Genomic DNA, 20,158 nt, shown 5'->3' on the forward strand with positions numbered 1-20,158 from the left:
GTCAAAGATAAAGTTTGTCAACCGCATTTGATTCGATTGTGGTCGAAAGCAAGTTCACATGAGAGAAGAGGAGAAAACTCCCCTAAATGCAAATACAGAAAGAATAGTGTTGAACTCATCCACTGATTTACGGTAATCTAACCTGCATCTTTCCGGGTTGGCCTACATCCGTATTTCTCTCATCGCACTCTACACACCTAGCCCGCCATATCTCTTGGACCCCTGCTTGGACCTGCAGTTCTTAGGACATCTGGTTTACCACTGATTTAAACATTTTATTGACTTTAAATTGATGTTTATACTTATTCACTTTTTTCTCTTTCCTTTCCTTTGCATAAAAAAAGTCATAAACATCAACAAAACAAAGCACGGAAAAAAATCTTAAACTGAATAAATAATTAAAAATTCACGGAAAAATAATGTTTCGGAAAAGTGAATGGCTCAAACGTAAGAAAAACAGTATAATATATTGTTACATAAAAATTCAATGTAAATGTATAGTATAGCGAACCATTTCATTACAATACACTTTATTGTAGCTGGTACACTGTATGGTGCAGGAATGGTTTTCACCAAACACCCTATGATTAGTTTTTATCCGGGTGCCCTATTACATCGTTACGTACTTGATTTGCGGTCAAACTATGAACTCCAACTGATATCCACCTTCATTTAAAATTGGTAGTGGTAAAATTTAATTGTTCGTTCGAGTTACATTGTTTTGGTTACCGTACTGGCAATTCATCCTAAAGATATATTATTTTCTTATAGCAATAGGCTATTCTTCCGAGGCCTGTTTTTCTATTGGTCTAGTATTGATCTAGCCTAGCCTCTAGGCTTTCTATTGTTCTAGTAATGATCTAGATTTTAGCCTAATGATGATCTAGATTTAGCATGATGATACCATGACCAAATGTCTTTTTGGCCTTATGGGGCAGAAATGTCATCATTACCTTAGTTAGAATTCGAATGGCCTTTTCTGTTAGCTATATCTTATATTTGTGCAAGTCGCCCTTTAGTCAAATGAGTAGTTAGGTAAAAAGTTGAGTTACGACTTGCATTGGACTTGTTATCTACAAAATGGGAGAAACAATGGAAGGTTAAGAATAATTTGCTCTTGAAAAATTTTGAAAGTTTTCGACCTTTCATTATTTTAGTGAAGCGGGAATCTCAGTGAATCTTTATATCTGAATTTATGAAAAACTTATCAGCTCTTTCAAATCTTCAATCATGTGAAATGTTGTGGACACTCCTAATATGGAGGATAACGTGCCTCTGAGCCGGCTTTCTGATATCACCTAATATATCAGGGCTCGTGTCTATGCCTGCAATTAGGTAAAAAGAACTTAGTTTTAACCAGACACGAATGCCACATAAGTGGTAAAGTGTCTTTAATAAATATTAATAATAATAACTTATTTTTAAGTACTTTTGCCATATAGCAATTAATAACAAGATTACATAAATGTTCCATTGTTTCTGTAATTCGCAATTTAAAGAATTTTGTCTCGTGGAATAAAACGTAGTATATTTTCGTTAGAAAAAAAATCGACTGCAACTTATTTTATTCGACGTAATAAAACGTAATTAAATTTCCATTTCTTTCCAGTGGTGGATCGACACAAAGAATTTTGAAGTAATTAGTGATGTGGCGTTTCCTAACTATGGTTATCCAGTGTGATAAATAAGTATAAAGACAGAGCCATACAAAATATTCATGTTTAGAGATAAAAATCTCTTTTTCTAGCGATTAGATTATAATGAAATTTTGGCTGCAACCTTAAAATAACTAGAATTTTGGCTAGTAATATAAATCATCACCCATGCAAACCTTTACATCGACTTTTTAGATTCAAATAAGTATAAAGACACTTTTTTTGTATGAAAATCGTGTCTTTATATTTATTTGAATCTGAAAAGTCGATGTAAACGTTTGCATTGATGATGATTTATATTACTAGTCAAAATTCTAGTTAGGTTCCAGCCAAAATTTCATTATAATCTAATCGCAAGAAAGAGAGATTGTATTTCTTATTTCTCGTACTGTACAGATATAAAAAACTATTTTTCATTAAATTTAATTTGATGAGCTCCATAACGACCATATCACGGTATCAAATTAATTTACATTTATTAACATACACATACAAAAAACATTCCGTTCCACTTACAAAAACTTTAACCCACTATGATGCTATGTACATATTGCATCAACGATAGGTTTGCCATCTGGGCTAATCATTTTCTTGCTTTATTCATTCCTTCGGAACAAGCGTGTTCCTTCTGTCGCTGATTCATCAATTCGTTTTGACGGAGTTGGCTGAGCCGCAATGCCTTATTTCTTCCCACAGGCCCACAGGGATTCTCATATAAGTGTGTGTAAAATAAAAACAAAAAACCTTCCGTCCTTCACTTTCTCACGGAAAACCACAAACAGAATCGATGACACCGTCAATGCGAATGCTTGACAGCAGCGTTCATTGTCAAACGTAGAATGTTAATGTGTACATTTTCATACCTCATCTACAAATCTATCTGGAAGAGGAAAGTTTGTTATATATTTGACTATTTTCGGTAATACATGAAATTTTTTGAATGCTTTACACTTTTGATTGAGTAAGTATCACCTTTCGCACAATGTTGTACATTAATATATAAGAATAACGTTAACATTAAGGTGAGTTTTGGTCTTGAATTGTTGATGATGATCTGTGATGACTATTTGACTTAATAATTATTTTCAATGGTCTAAAAAAACAAATTTGTTTTGCAAATTCATGATTAAATGAAATTGTCGGACGTGATATCGTAAAATAGGTCACAATTAAATACAATATTGATATGAGTGGAAATGTTTGGAAGATCATCACATCGCAGCGCAGATTTCTTTTCCATTTTTGGCTACGTCATTAGTCTGCCAAGTTAGATATGATGAATTGTTTTGATTGATTGGAACAATGCTAACTTTTACAATAACATCAACACAGAAATTCATGATACTTTCTTATGTTTACAGGTAGACCAATATGGCATCCAGTGAAAATAACAGCGATGAAGGGGGTACGTTATTAAAGAAAAAAATAAAAATTAAAGTGAAATACAAATTATTTTTCTTTATAGGAACCGCTGCTGATTATGAGCACATGATTCAATTCGAGTATTTAAAGGAAAAATATCGTGAAGTCCTTTCAAAACTAAAAAGTGTTTCTAATGACAAAGAAAGGTATATATGCAATGTCACCACATATCATTCATTTATTATTTCAACTATATGTATCACATATGCTATTGAAGATAGGCATTCGTTTTGCTCATTAAATTCTGAGTATTTCTATTTATCTCGTTTCATGCTAAGACAATAACTTTTGATGTAAAACTTTTTTATTTTGATTTATACGAATTTGAATTTGAAAGGTAAACTTGATAGAATTGTTTTTTTTTTAAACCGGGGTGGGCTTATCGCGCTGGTAGAGAACAGAATTACCATATTTCTGTTGGGGAGACTTTTGCCTAGTTCAGTTACAAAAATAAATTTATTTATCTGATTTTAAATTTCTTCTTTACATGCTTTGCGTTGTATAATTTGTTACAGAGTATTTTTTTTTCTTAAAAATGCATTGAAATTTCCAGTTTTTTTCAAAAGATGGGAACACTGTATGTAATCAGTTATTGCCTGGTGCTGAAATTGAAGTAATCCGTGTTAAGGCGAAACTGGAAGCATTTTCTCATTTTTTCTGTTTTTGATTTTTTATTAAATAACGAAGCAATATTTTCAAAATCGGTTTTCGTGCACATGGATCAAGGTATCTTCTGAATTTTTTTGAGGTGGAAAATGTTTTCCATTTTTGCGGACCCCATTTTTTCGTGAAATTTTGTTCAAAAATGGTTTCTGCAAAAACGAAAAACATTTTTCACTACAAAAAAAATCAGAAGATACCTTGATCCATACTCTACATGTGCACGAAAACCGATTTTGAAAATATTGCTTCGTTATTTAATTAAAAATCAAAAACCAAAAAGTGAGGAAATGCTTCCAGTTTCGCCTTAATCCGTGGGATTAACTTTAAGGACTTCGATGCCTAATTATTATCTAGCTCTGTGTATTCTGTGTGTCAGTGTTACAAGAGTTTATCATGTCGATAAATAACTTAAGTGTATTTATTAAATGTTTCACTTTGTTGTTTATTATTTCAGGTTGGAAAAGGACTATCAGTTGGTTAAAAAAGAGTTGGATACCAGTAAAGGAGACTTCTTCAACACATGTCATGATTATAACATGTTGAAACAAAAATATGATAATCTTCGTCTACGCTTTGATGAGTTTTCCCATGATCCCCCTGATTGCACACATTGTGAGGAATTGAAAAAAGAAATTCAAACCGTTTATTCAGAAAGAGAATCAGTGTTCAAAGATATTCAATGCCTGGAGCGTAAACTACAAGCAGCAGTTCGCAGTCGTGATGACTCGTTAAAAAACTATGCTGCACTGCAAGAAAAGTTGGAAATGATAAAAAGAGGAGATTTTCATACAAATGATAGTAGTTGGAACAGAGATCGTGCTGAAAGTAAAGATAAATTTGAAATTGTTTCTGAAAATTTGGAATCCGCAAGCAGAGAAATTGAAAGGTTGAAAAAAGCCCTGGATAAGGCGAAAGCTGAAATAGCAAGATCAGTACAGGAAACTGAAATAGCTAAAGGACGAAGAGATTGGGCAATATCTGAACGAGAAAAAATAGTACAAGAAAGAGATAGCGTTCGAAATCTGTGTGATGAAATTCGAAAAGAGCGCGATACAGCAACATCAAAACTGCTGGCTGCTATACGAGACAAAGATGAGGCATGCAAAGAAATTGAACAACTTACCGAGCGATTGGATTCACATAATTTGATGAAGGATAATTTGAGCAACAATAACGCAAACCCTGGAAAGCTGTTCAACTCGATTGATGATACAGAAAATAATTCACTGTATAACACATCCAGTTTAGATTCAGTATATGATTTAGATATGCTTTTACAGTATGAAACTAAAGTGATTGAAATTGATTCATCTTTACTTGAAAATAATACTTCCAATTGGGGATTAATTCTTAGAGAAAACATCGACGAGTATAACGACAATAATGTAAAGGGTCGTGTAGCAGGCCCATCGGTTCTATCTGTAGAGCATAACTCTATATTTTTCGGAAGATTGTTGCCGAATGACATTATTTGTCAAATTGATGGTTTAGATTGTGCCAAGTTTCCCAAGCGGAAAATATTTAAGGCAATCAGATGTAGTCTTCCAACATGTATTATCACGATAAAACGTCCAATCAAGCGACTGCTTCCAATACAAGTCAATTACATAAATGGAAATAAAAATCACGGCCTATATTTGGAAACTGGAATATTTATATCAAAAATAGAGTCCAATTCTCTTGTGGATTGCGATGGCAGACTTAGTACAGGTGATCGCATAATATCTATAAATGGAAAACCCACTAGTGGAATGAAGAATGTTAACGAAATCAACACAATTATCAACGACATGAGACACAACTGCTTGAGTTTAATTGTTGTTAAAGATTTGATGGGGTGTTCTAATGATATGAGATATTTTGATTCGAGAAACAAGCTTCTGCATTGCAGTAGCAGCTCCACTCAAACGGAAAATATAACGGACAATGTTGGAAGTGCGCATAAAGAGGCAATGAATCAACTTAGTTTAGATTTGGAAAAATACCACTTTCTACCATCAGCTATGCCGTTAAGTATTCTTACTACAGCCAGTACACCAAATTCAATAATTGCCAGCACACCCACGTCTTCCAAGTCTGCTTCTATATTGACAGGAATGCTCCAGAAATTGAAAGGCAGAATGAATATAAGCACACATAAAGATTGTCAAGAAAACGACGCCATCGCAGCTTTGGATTCTGTGCTTGACAGTGATGATCAGGACTCTAATCTTCCGATGTACTCTAAGGTTCGTGAAAAGAAAACCAAGAAGAAATCTAAGGAATCTCAAGATGTACCCCGAGGAACCTGGCCACGAGTAACAATGACTGTTCACTCAAATGATAATCACGTGGGTACAGTTTTACATCGACCTAAACGAGAACGTCCAAAGTTAAGCATTCCGGTGGATAAATTAGATAGTACCAACTATTACAATGTTAATTTACCTACTGATGAATGTGGCCTTATATCACCACAATCTTTAACAAATAATCCAACTAGTGGTGTGAAAAAACGAAACTCAAACCCAGGCAATAATTTTGATGCGAGTAGAACAGTACAATCTTCCAAATATGGATATGACTTCAATGTATCAAAGTCAAATAAATTCCCACATTCAAGAACTTTTGCGTATGATACCCACAACAATAATCATATTTCAAACATCAATAGACATAGTTTGAATCTATCATCACTGAACAAGCAACAGTTACAACACCAGCATACACAACATTTGAATACCACTGATTTCATGCCAAGGAAAAGCAATAATTCAATCGACTCTACAATATTGCCCTCTAAAAATACAACAAGTTACACATTCAGCAATAAGACCTCTATGAAGGATCCTTCAGATTGTTATCTGTCCACTAAGATATCAAAGCATTCATCCAAGTATTCGAGCGATACCGATAGTATTGATATAGAAAATGTTTCTCTTTCAATGGCAGTACATACACATACGTTGCCCCACTCTCACTCAAGAAGGCAATCAATAAGTAATACTAGCAATGCGTCCTCAACGAATAAAACTAATTCAGCTATTGGTGCTAGTGGAATGAACTTCCCTAATGCTTGCGGTTCATCTGCGTATTCTACAATAACTCCGTATCATCAAAGCACATGTTCTCCACAGGGAGGTACAATGCGTCCAACGAGCACCATCATACCGTCTGCAGAATATACCATTTTGCCACAGGCACCCCATCATTCACAGGGATCGTCTATTGATTATCCATTTAACCGATACAGTCAAATTCAATCTTCGAAGGAAGAGGTTCCTTCTGGTTTGTTGGGACATAGCTTTGAAGGCGGAACTTTTCCACGAAATAAAGTACATCAGGGATATCGAATCCCTTCAAATCAAAGTGTAACCAGCCGCTGGAGTGGATTCAAAATTAGTAATGGATCGATTGATTACTGCAGCTCCGGACGTGCCTCGCCAACATTTCAAGTGCAAGTGATTGATCCTGGCCGTATATCAACTTCGAGCAAGCGTACTTCAATGCAAGACTACAATGCCAGATGCAAGCCAAACATTGGAGAAGTACGACGTGTGCACATTGATAAAAGTGAAATGTCACTTGGCATTAAAATATGTAGCCGTGGAAATGGAGGAGGAGTTTTTGTCTCAAATGTTGGAGAAAATAGTCTTGCTAGTAAAGTAGGGCTTCAAATTGGTGATCGTTTATTAGAAGTTTGTGGTATCAATTTGAGAAAAGCAACTTATGATTTAGCCGCTAATGTTCTAAGGCAATGCGGTAACTCTATTACAATGCTAGTGCAATACAATCCAGACGTTTATAGCAATCTTACCACGAGTGAAGATAACATTGTACATTCAAGTTCACCAACACCACAGAATTCACCACGTACTATAGGAAGGGCTATAATGTCCTCTGTCAACACAACAACAGTCAATTCTGTATCAACAATTGCACCAAAAACAATATCGACTAATGATAATCATCCATCTCAGTTGTCAAGCTCATCTCAAAGCAGTCATTACAAAGAACAGCCGAGATTAATATTCATAGAAACAAGAAAAAGCTCAAACCTCGGCATAAGCCTAGTTGGAGGAAACGCGAATGGTATTTTTGTACACGGGGTACAGAAGGACTCGATAGCTGATAATGCTGGATTGCGAATAGGAGATCAGATTTTGGAGTTCAACGGAACTGATTTGAGAAGGTCTACTGCAGAACACGCTGCTCTGGAAATCGCTAAGCCGGCAGAGAACGTTGCGGTGCTTGTTTTCTACAATTTACAAAGTAAGTTGCACATATGAAACACGCGTTGGTTTTTGTTTTCTGTATTTATCTTCATATTCATTTTATTTTATATTTAATCACTGATAGTTTAATGCTCGTCCCTCAGTACCCCACTATTTGCTTGTCTGAAACGCTTTTCAAATTTAACTTGATTTGATTAGATAATGGTATGATGGTATGGGCACTCGAGTAGTTATTGTGGTTATCATACTAGTACATAAGCTTTGTCTCTTGGCTGTAAGCCTAGAAATTTAAGTTAACTTTGGAAGAAAGTTAGGCATAATTTGCATCTAAACAAATCATTAACAAATTTTGAAAACGACGTATAATCAATGGTGTAGCATTGATTATACGTCGTTTTCAAAATTTGTTACTGAAATGAACTTTAAAAAAGTTTTCTGAATTATTCTTACTACTAGTACATACATTCAACACTTTCTGCTCTGGCATTTGTAAGCATTACCAAGTTACGACAAATATTACGCAATGTTAGGCTACTCTGACAAATTTTTACTTTAACACTTTTTTTACACTCAACCGCAATATGGGGTTAATACGACTGCGTTGTATTTTGTTTTTCCGTTCGTGCGTGTTGTGGCAACAGGAAACTTTGAATCGGTGGAAAACTTATTATTTAACAATTTCAAAAGGCTTTTATTCTGCTTACATGCTATACAATTTAAGACTGCAAATACAATCTACTTCCATATTATATTGAGTGTAATAATAACAATTAGTTATTCTGTACAATAACACACATTTCTTTTTTTTTTTTTTGCAGAATTCAATCAAATTAAAGATAAACCTGGAGATGCATTGTATATTAGGGTAGGGTTCGACAGAAATTGCGATCTAGGCGAGTCTGAATTACCATTTAACAAGGACGAAGTTTTATATGTTGACAACACAATGTTCGGCGGCGTCCCTGGACGATGGCGTGCTTGGAAATTGGATGAATATGGCCACAAACTCCAATGTGGAATTATTCCAAACAAGCTAAAGTAAGCACAAAGGTTATGTATTTGTACAATTTCAATAATGTTAATCCGTATTCTAGGGTGGAGGAAGAACTGCGATTATTCGGTGACATCCAGGATGTGGAAACAACTAGGCGAGGCTCTACATCGGCACGGCGTTCTTTCTTCAAACGAATCAAACCACAAAGAAGCTCGTCAAGGGACTCGAAAGAGTTGGCTAGTTTCAGTAACACTCACCTAAGCTTGTATTTGGAGACAGGCAATATCGGGGAAGATGGATTTACAAGCTATCAACGGGTTGAACGACTTGAGTGTAAGTACCAATACTTGCGTGAAATGTACCCTCCCGATGATTTTTTCATCTTTTTAAACTTTTCAGATAAATTTCGCCCAATTCTGATTGTGGGGCCGTTATCTGAATGCGTAATTGAAAAGCTATGTATAGACTTTCCTGAGCATTTCCATCGTTCACAACTACGTCAAATGCGGTGCACAAAAGAGGATATGGAAAGCGGAGTTCAAAATAATGCAATCGCTGATTATCGAAGGAGGGGTAGTGTATTTGAATACACCACAATCCAGTCAATTCTTGAAAACAAAGTATGTAATTTTTGGGTCTTCAGCGATTTTGTATTACATTAGTAAATTTATTTTTTTTAGCAACACCATTATATACTGGACGTTTGTATTTCGGCAGTTGAACGTTTGCAGCGAAATCAGATATATCCTATAGTTTTGCTATTACATTTTAAATCATCGAAACAAATTAAAGAAATAAAGGATTCTCGTCATTCTACTGACAAAATTTCTGCCAAAGCTGCGAAGGAAATGTATGAACATGCGCTTAAGCTAGAATCGGATTATCGACAGTATATCTCAGGTAAGTCTTAAATTGTTTAAAGCGTTTCAAATGTGACCGTTCCTCATGTATTTCAGTTGTAATATCTGGAGTGAATATTGCGCATATGTGTACGCAAATCAAATCAGCTGTTGATAGCGAACAGAAGAAATTACTATGGGTGCCAGTTACATCAATGGCGTAGAAGTTAAGGTGTGCGTGTGTTGTCGTATTTTACCATGTTTTATACCTGCATAGCTATATGATAAGTATGGATCAAATCTTCCGTATTGATTCGGACCCCGATTATATAAACTGATTTTTCACTGACAGCAATGAGTAAGTAATAAAAGTCATGCCCAGGAAATATATATACTGTGATTCTTATGATGCACCATTTTTTTTATTTAAATATCACAAAATAAGTATACATGAATATGCATAAACGTGACTTTCACGTGGGATTTGATTACGTTTTGATTTTTTGTCTCTGATTGAGAACTACAAAGGTGATGAATTTGTTTGCGGTTTTCTGTGAGAAAGTGAAGGAGGAAGAAAGAGTGCTTCCCGGCTCATCAAGCTTACTTCTAGCAAGTAAGTGTTTATTTGTTAGAAATAAGTCACAGTGACTTCTGCGCAACAAAAACTTGCGCCGCCGCTACTCTTTTGTGACAAGTGTGTTATTGGGATGCGTAGTCGCGAATAGCACAGACAAACCTGTCAAGGGATTGACGACTTTCTTTCATCAGTACTAAGCTCACGTCTAACATCAAGGTTTCACTTGATACTAGAAACGGCCATCGTGTAAATGTCCAGCATGGAAACAAAGATCTACTCACTTCGATACAGTTTAAAGATCTATATATAAGTTGATCATTTAATATCTTTATAATGTTGTTCAACGATTGCACATCAAATCGCGACGATTTAAACAATAATAACATCAATACCTTTATTAGAGAGACTTCCCAAGTAACCTCGCTACTCAAGCCGCAATGACTGCATAAATAGGGTTCAAAAAATGCAAGCATTACTATGTGTATAAACAATTCAAGTTGAAATGAAGTGGACAAGGGCTCAAATAAAGCCAAATTTAAGATAGCTACATTGTGACTGCATTGGGGCCCTTTCCTACTTTAATCCAACTTTAAGGACAGACTTGTAAGAATCCCAAAATGGCCGCCACAATGGCCGACTTTGGTACCTACTCACGATTTTGAGCGCACAAATCTCTTCGTAAACGAAACCAGTGCACCAGATCTTCTTATTTAAAGCTTATTGGAAGTGAGCAAGAACAGAGTAACGAAATGCACTGTTGTCTGCAGTTTGCATCTTGAGATTTGTGCGTCTGAAGTTCTGATGCACTGTTCAAGCGGGATTTCAAGACGTTTGTCCTTAATTGTGCAATGTACAATGTACATACACAGAAATGCTTGCTTCATTTTATGTATGCATTGTGGCTTGAGGAGCGTGATAACATGGGTTTCAGCCCTTAACTAAGTTAAAATTCACGCAAAGGAAACGATAAAGAAAAGTTTTGGTACAATTAATTTGATTTTGACCGTGAAAAAATTAAAAAAAAATACTTCAGACATTAATGATTATGTTGTTTCAGTTTTGTGGAGTGGATATGGTGTGTTAGAACACGCGACTATCACGTTGAGGACCTAGGATTGAATCCCACTCCCGACATACTCACAAAATATGAGTTCTTCCTTCTGGAGGAAAATAAAGAGTAGGTCCCGAGACAAACTACATCCGGGTTGAAAATCTCATTATTAAACATTTAAAAAAAAAAAATAGTTTCAGTTTAATCGTTTCATAAATGTGAGAACAAGTATCTTAGAGTCAGAACATGGCGGTCATAATGGCTGACGGAGGCTATTTACGTTATTTCAGTGCACAAACCTCAACAACTCATATATCAGCGCACCTGATCTTCATTTCTCCATGTGTTCCGAAATCTATCAGCAATTGTCTGTCATCCGCAAGTGAGTAAAGTCAGAATGAGAAAACGTACTGATTTCGAATATTTCATAACGAGTGAAACGACGACCTTTAAATATTTCATAACGAGTAGAATGGATTTCATAAGGTTGTTCTATGATGCAAAACTGACTTACAGCTTAGTTTTCATACGTACATATTTAGCAACACGGTATCTTCAAGCGTCGATACCCGTGTGGATTGGACACGAGCTCAATGATATCATCAACAACATCATTTAACGATTGTTCTGCTCTTTTCATAAGTCTATCTTATTCAATTAGTTATAATAAGCACAACCAGTTGTCATAAGGTAGGTCATACGTCACGGTGAAAATGTATAAGGTATTTTGATGAATTTCGCTAGTTCACTTCACTAAGAGTAAAGTTTTACGATTTTATCACGGTAAAATAAAAAGAAATACCGCGAAATTACCGAATAAATTTTATTACTCATTTTGTTTACAAAAATAGTAGTTTTATGATTACATTTCAATGTTCTTTGCTATTCTGTGATATTCTTAATGGACATAATATTTTCTGGATGAATCTGTGGAGGAATTCCTGGAGGAATCCCGGGAGAAAATCTTGGATAAGTTCCTAAATTCCTGGGGGAATTCATGGAGAAAACCCGTAAAAAATCATCGAGGAAAAATCCTGGAGAAATTGCTGGACAATAGTAATACGACTGGACGTTACGTCTCATAAATATAAGGACTTTTATACAAATAAGCGTTACGGAGGGTGAGACGTGGTCATAAAATGTAAATTTTAGCGTTAAGTCGTCTAATATTTTTTTCATGGAAAATTTTGAAAATTTATATGGACCACATTACTCAAAAACCTTCCCACCCCGTATTTTTTAAGTTTAAGCTGGAAATCCTTTCGATCATAATTACTACCATTAATGCAAGTATGGCGTTGCATAGCGCACTACCGGCGTTCTTGAATGGGGTTACGGTGGCAAACTACAAATCACTCTTTAGGAAAATCTGCTTATGGATATTTGGTCGAATGGAATTTCGGTCGAAAGTAACCTATTTTATGACATTTGGTTGGAAGTACGTATAATCGAGGGGACATATGGTCGTCATGCTTAATAACATTAAACTAAAAGCAAATGTTCCATTCAAGTGTGTTCATTATTTTCCGTCATATTGTAGCTTGTTTCCCAGAAGTAGTTTAGCGTTGTTAAAATAGCTGACTTTTCATTGGAAATTTCTGCTTCTTTTTAACAGTGGATTTTCATTCGAGTTTCCTCATTTCATTGTGCTTTTGCGTAGTCATTGTGTTCTGACATTGGCGTAGCTAGTTTTTTTTTTACTTTTTTTCACTCATTCTTCTTGATCGACACCAGAAAGAGCGGGATGAAAAAGGGAGCCTTGGCCCTCTCTTTTATTTTTCTCTTTCTCGTTTTTGTTTAGGAGAGTGAGTAAGAAAAAAGAAAAAGCTAGCTACGCCAATGCAAACTGACTTCAATGATTCCTCCTTTGTTTGAGCATATATTTTTCTTTCAAGTTTTTTAAGTATGTTATATAGTTGTTAATTTTTTATCAGAGATTTTCTTCCTCTGTTCTGATCATAGGCTGTTCCCTGAAGTTTCGTTATTGTACTGAGTTTGAATGTAAAATCTATTTATTAGATACATTTTCTTCTGTTAAACATTGGCTGTTTTTTTCAAATTTACAGTCAGGTTTTTTTTACGCGGTTTTCATTTACGCGGCCGCGTAAATGAAAACTCCATACAAAAAAAAATTTCATCGTCTTATTTTTGCATGATTCGTCGAGAAATGGTGAGACTTTTTTTACGCGGTTTTTCGGATTTTGAACTGAGTTTTTTTTACGCGGTACGTATCCCCCGCGTAAAAAAAAAACCTGACTGTACTAACTTCATTGCGTGATTTTTTTACCATGGATTCCTCCTTATTTTGTACACAGGCTGTTCTTCCGTACTTTGATTGGATGTTATAGCTGCAGATTTTTTCATTATAAGTTTTTCCTTCTTCTGGATTTTCCTTCATGTTTCCTAATTTAACCATTTCACAGCGTAACAAAAATTAACTTTTGGTCTGTCTCTAGAGCAAACTTATGTGTCTCTGACAGATTTTGGGTCGCTGAATCCGAATCCAGGCTCAGATTTGCTCTAGCACGTCACAATCTTGAGCTATACTCTAATTTATAGGGTAAAATATGCAATTTTGGGCTTTTTTGACTGCAACGCATTAAGCATGGAAATATTTTTTAAGCAATCAAAAGGTAAATTGCTCAATTAACATCTAAACTAACGACTCATGCAAAATATTTTATTTTTTTCCAAATCAAATTTGACTGTTTTAAGCGATTTATGTTAGGTACGATATTTCCCATACAAGTCACCCTCCAAAAGTTGCTTGCAAGTTTCGATACTAACATAAAATGCTTAAATCTATCAAATTAGATTTGGTAAAATGAAATATTTTGCATGAGTCGTTAATTTAGATGTTAATTGAGCAATGTACCTTTTGATTGCTTAAAAAAAATATGTCCAAGCTTTATAGCTCAAAATTGTGACGTGCTAGAGCAAATCTGAGCCCAGATTCGGATTCAGCGGCCCAAAATCCTTCGGAGACACATAAGCTTGCTCTTGAGACAAAAAATGTTGCGCTGTGTTTTCATTCATGGATTAGCTGACGCTCATCACACTGGCGTTATACATATCAGCGATCATGTCGTGGTCCTAATGCACGACTAGGGTTGTTAAGTCTATAGACTGTTTCAGAAATTATAAATACACTTTGTTTATTCAATTAAATGTACTGTTCTAATGTTTTTTACCAACTTGTTTCAGAGTATAGCATATTGTACTCCATATTTTTATATTCCCTTTCAATTGTCTTGATATTTTAAAGAACGGTCGAGTTTTCTAACAAATAACTTAATTTTTCAAATTTGCATTTGCACAAAGGTGTTTTTTAATGATTTCAACATTATTTCTCACTAAATACCAAAAATTATCTAAATTTTTATCACATTCGCTTTCTCAACAAGTTGTCTAAGTAATGCCTTGATCAAAATTTGGGAAAAATCGATAAAGGCATTCCCACAACATTTTTTTGGAGATCAAGTTTCTTATTTTTTAAGGTTTTCTACGGAACATAAGAACTACCACACAGTTTCTTAGCTTTCCTGAACGCATTTAATCTAAACAAACTTATTTTTTCAGCTTATTCGATCGTTCAGATGGCAAAGCTTGTCATACCATAAAAACGAATGCAGTAAGCAGTAATTAAGGGATTCGTTTGCTTAACGTTTGTTGCTACTGGTGTTGTTGAGAAATTTGAAACAAAAAATTTTGCATTGAGAAGGCCCGTAATGGTGGCTCTGGATCAAATATTCCAGTAAAAATTACTCTTACCAATCGAGAAATATCTTTTCCTATCAATACAGCCATTTTTATTGTGTTTGGAAATTAAATATTTTATCTGTGAGATTTTTTTCTTTCCTACTATGCTACATTTTTTGACCACTTTGTGCAACTTCAAATTTTAATCATCTAGTTTACAGAGCCTCATTTTTTAACTTTTACCAGAAACATCAACAAAATTGGTATTATTTGCTTCGTTAGCATGTTTGCAATAAGAGCTAGAAGAAACTTTTTTGGATATTATGGTCAAATTGAAATGGCAGTTAATCGTTAGTGTATTTATAATTTCTGAAACAGTCTATATGGTTGAACTGTTGTAGCAGCAGTTGTAGGGTGCGATACCGTTTGGGTAGTGGGTCCAATTTGGATCACTTTCTGCTTTCAGGCGAATTGGTATAAAATCAAAGTAATTAAAAATCGTCCCTTGGCGTCAAAAAAAAAAAAAAAAAACAAAACAAAAATTCAGGCATTTTTCTGAGACGGATTATCTTCACTGCCACTTTTGACATTACATTAAATTACATTAACTTGCTTGCAACATTTGGAGGCCGACTTGTATGGCAAATGTTCTACCTTGCAAAAAACCTTAACACTATAAAATTTGATTTGTTTTTTTTTTTTGTTATAAATCGTTATTTTAGATATTAAACCAATTTATCCTTCGACTACTGAAAAAGATACTTCAATGCCTTGTGCCCTGCAGTCAAAAAAGCCTAAAATACGTATTATGCCCAATAAATTGGTGGCAGGGTTCGGAGTTAGATTCAACGACTCAAAATTTGTCAGTGAAACAGAAACTTGGTTTTGTAGCAACGCAAAATGTGAGTGCTTCCTTTAGAAGGGAAGTAAAGCGTGGGTCCCGAGATGAACTAGCCTAGAGCTAATATCTCGTACAGATAAAAAAAAGTTAATTTTTGTTTAGCTGTTATCGACCGGAACACTAATGATGTTTGGATATTGGCCTTCAAGATCTAGGGTCAATCTAAACGGCTAGTTTAGGATTCAGTCGTTTTTTTTGCCCCTTATCAAGGGAAGAATATTTTATTGATTTTTGCATGACAAATGGGCCTAATGAAACCGGCAGAAATGTCGAGTAATCAAAAACGAGCCATTAAGGTAAATCCTATATGGAGAAATTCAATATCCAAACACTTTAAAATCAATTTCATTACATTGTAATGCTCAATTGAAAATAAAATAAAGATGTCTTTTCTGACCTTATTAGTTTTTTGTCAAGAAGCATTATAAACTTGTTCGATTTTAACCCTAGTCGTGCATTGGGGCCATTATGACCCAGACACAGGGCCGGATTTAGAAATGTGGGAGCCCGGGCCGTAGTGTTGTGGGAGCCTTTTTATAAAGGAATTTTTTTTAATCTTTATTAACGTGTTTTTTAACAGATGTTAGTTCAACACGGGATACTTATAAAGGAAGTACTTTTGAAAAATTTCTAAAAAATATTAGTTTGTTTTCAAATATGTTAAAGAAGGAAAGTATTGATATCTTTAGGAATGAATTTGAATATAGAACAAAAGACAATGCTAGGAATGTTCTTGATATCCACTAAATTTATTCATAACAGAATTAATAATCTAGCGTAGAAATTTATATGAAGTAAAATATGCTTTTGCTTTTCACGAGTGTATTCACAGCATTAGATTCTAGATTTAGAGGAAATTCATGCCAGAGTTCATAGAAAAACTGCAAGAAGATTTTATAGCTAAAATTTTCAAAAAAATCCTAGCAAAGTTTGTAGCACAGTCGGCCTTGTCGTTTTTGCGAAATCCCAAAAGATTTTCTAGTGGATTCTTCTGCAATCTCTGGAGAAGTAGCCATCACCATGAAAAAAGACCACTTAACAAAAACTTTTTCTAACGCGGATGCTTGGGGAGGTTCTGGTGACCTCTCAAAAGTCTCCACAAAAATCTGAAATCAAAGAGGAAATTATAATAGCAAATGCTGAAGAAATTTTAGAGGGAATCCATGATATGTTACTGATTGAATTTCAGACTTAATTTTTAATAGAATTTTTAGTTTACCTTAGTAAGATGGGGGCTGTCCATAAACCACGTGGTCATTTTTTTGGGACTTTTCAACCCCTCCCCCCCCCCCCGCGTGGTCATTAGTCCATACAATTTTTTTATTTGTCCATACAAAATGGTCATTGGCCGAATCCCCCCCCCCCTTATGACCACGTGGTTTATGGACAGCCCCATGTTGGGGTCAATGTGACCCAGACAGGCACGCTGGGTGTGCACTACGTCAGTGTGGTGCACCAATCCTAACATCCTAGAAGGGTTAAATTTCTTGAAAATATTTAGCGGAAAACCCGGATAAATTTTTAAACAATTTCTTCATAAATTTATTCTGATATGTTCTCTAGGATGTTATGGATTTTATCAGTTCGCAATGGATTCATCTTTATTTCAGCAAGCAAATCTCTGAGGTCCTGGACCCCTCCCCTCCCTCCCTAAATCCGGCACTGCCCAGACAGGCACGCTTAGCGTGTACTGCATCAGTGGGGTGAAGTTTTCCTAATACACGAAAAAAGCTAATGGTTATTGCAAATTTATATTATTTTTTGGTTTGGTTTTGTCATAGTAGTTTACGCAACAAGGTGCAGAATGAAGATTTTTTCAGCACGAGTTGTACATTTATCCAACGAGGCTTGCCGAGTTGGATAATTAGGACGAGTGCTGTAAAAATCGAGTTCTGCACCGAGTTTCGTGCAACGTTTTTTGCAACTTCATAAACTATCACTTGAGGATAGTTTTTAACAAAACTTTTTCATCAGACTGCACACTGATGTTCATTGCCATGATTAAGGAAGTCTGATCATAGCATGTTATACTGTGCAGTTGTCACAATTTTTCAAACCAGCGTCAAGAAAGCATCAATAAGTTGATCAAAATTGAAAACAGTGCTGTAATGGTTCATTACGCAATGCAAATCAGTGCTGTAATGAACCATTACAGCACTGATAATTTGGTGTGGGAAAGTAGGCCTTTTCCTGGCAGATTTGCGTGAGGTAAAATGGCCTATTACGATGAGAAGTTGCAAAAAATAATAAACAGACTATCGTACAAATCGAATGGTATAGTAGTTTACGCAACAAGGTGCAGAATGACGATTTTTACAGCATGAGTCGTACATTTATCCAACGAGGCTTGCCGAGTTGGATAATTAGGACGAGTGCTGTAAAAATCAAGTTCTGCACCGAGTTGCGTACAACGTTTTTTGCAAGTTCATAAATTACCGCTTGAACAAAATTTTTCATCAAACTGCATACTGATGCTCATAGCCATGTTTAAGAAAATCTGATCATAGACTGGTTATACTGTACAGTTGTCACAATTTTTCAATACTGCATCCAGAAAGCATCAAGAAGTTGATCAAAACTGAAAACAGTGCTGTAATGGTTCATTACGCAACGCAAATCAGTGCTGTAATGAACCATTACAGCACTGTTAATTTGGTGTGGGAAAGTAGGCCTTTTCCTGTCAGATTTGCGTGAGGTAAAACAGCCTATTACGATGAGGAATTGCAAAAAAATATTAACAGGTTTATTATAATAATCTGAAGTTAGGTGTTACTGGAAAGTAGCCAAATAAAACAAAATATATAAGTTTAATTGATCAGACGTTTTCCAGTTAGACCAAGCATACTTAAAATAGTTTCCTTTCAAGTATCGTGCTGTTAGAATCAGAAACTAAATGATATTCGTAAGGAAACTATTTAACCCTCGTGCGATCGCGCTGTTGTATTTATAATGAACCATTACAGCACTGATAATTTGGTGTGGGAAAGTAGGCCTTTTCCTGGCAGATTTGCGTGAGGTAAAATGGCCTATTACGATGAGAAGTTGCAAAAAATAATAAACAGACTATCGTACAAATCGAAAGGTATAGTAGTTTACGCAACAAGGTGCAGAATGACGATTTTTACAGCATGAGTCGTACATTTATCCAACGAGGCTTGCCGAGTTGGATAATTAGGACGAGTGCTGTAAAAATCAAGTTCTGCACCGAGTTGCGTACAACGTTTTTTGCAAGTTCATAAATTACCGCTTGAACAAAATTTTTCATCAAACTGCATACTGATGCTCATAGCCATGTTTAAGAAAATCTGATCATATACTGGTTATACTGTACAGTTGTCACAATTTTTCAATACTGCATCCAGAAAGCATCAAGAAGTTGATCAAAACTGAAAACAGTGCTGTAATGGTTCATTACGCAACGCAAATCAGTGCTGTAATGAACCATTACAGCACTGTTAATTTGGTGTGGGAAAGTAGGCCTTTTCCTGTCAGATTTGCGTGAGGTAAAACAGCCTATTACGATGAGGAATTGCAAAAAAATATTAACAGGTTTATTATAATAATCTGAAGTTAGGTGTTACTGGAAAGTAGCCAAATAAAACAAAATATATAAGTTTAATTGATCAGACGTTTTCCAGTTAGACCAAGCATACTTAAAATAGTTTCCTTTCAAGTATCGTGCTGTTAGAATCAGAAACTAAATGATATTCGTAAGGAAACTATTTAACCCTCGTGCGATCGCGCTGTTGTATTTTGTACAACATGTTGAAAAAATCTCGCTTTTTGTACTCAGCATTAGCGTGGTGCTGACGCAGGTAGTCAACCGCGCGAGTTACGGAAGGTTAAAGTAGGCTTTGTCTAATGGAAAACCAACTGATCAATTTCGACCCAGAGATTAATTTGACCCCGGTATACGGTACCATAATTCATTTCATTCCCATAATAAGTTAATACAAAGAAACATACAAGAATCTCAATACCATTTCGTTAAGTTTAATTTGTAATCTATTTTAAAGTGACATATTTATGTTGAAAAGGTTTTGTCGAAAGCACGTGTCTTAACGTTTCATACTTGTGCAAGTTGTCCAAACGAAATCGATATTGGTGATATTTTTACCTCATCAAAAAATCACGTGTTAGCCT

The 20,158-nt window shown here is 35.2% G+C and overlaps 1 protein-coding gene across 1 annotated transcript; it reads left to right on the plus strand.

Moving 5' to 3' along the window:
• Positions 1-2,463: 2,463 nt before the first annotated feature.
• On the plus strand, positions 2,464-10,193 carry LOC109411839 (disks large homolog 5). The gene is made up of 9 exons (XM_019685450.3): positions 2,464-2,616; positions 3,017-3,060; positions 3,121-3,223; positions 4,195-7,991; positions 8,773-8,992; positions 9,049-9,281; positions 9,348-9,568; positions 9,629-9,848; positions 9,905-10,193. Exons 2-9 carry the CDS (start codon positions 3,027-3,029, stop codon positions 10,009-10,011), a joined length of 4,935 nt encoding a protein of 1,644 aa, XP_019540995.3. The 5' UTR covers positions 2,464-2,616; positions 3,017-3,026; the 3' UTR covers positions 10,012-10,193.
• The last annotated feature ends 9,965 nt before the right edge of the window (positions 10,194-20,158 follow it).

The sequence above is a fragment of the Aedes albopictus genome, chromosome 2 (assembly GCF_035046485.1).
Source record: "Aedes albopictus strain Foshan chromosome 2, AalbF5, whole genome shotgun sequence".
Lineage (NCBI taxonomy): Eukaryota > Metazoa > Arthropoda > Insecta > Diptera > Culicidae > Aedes > Aedes albopictus.

Excerpts from the sequence above, each read along its gene's own strand:
- LOC109411839 (XM_019685450.3), top strand. The coding sequence starts at position 3,027 with ATGGCATCCAGTGAAAATAACAGCGATGAAGGGG. Across the intron at positions 3,224-4,194 it reads GTTTCTAATGACAAAGAAAG|GTTGGAAAAGGACTATCAGT; the intron begins GTATATATGCAA and ends TTATTATTTCAG. Across the intron at positions 9,282-9,347 it reads ACGGGTTGAACGACTTGAGT|ATAAATTTCGCCCAATTCTG; the intron begins GTAAGTACCAAT and ends TAAACTTTTCAG.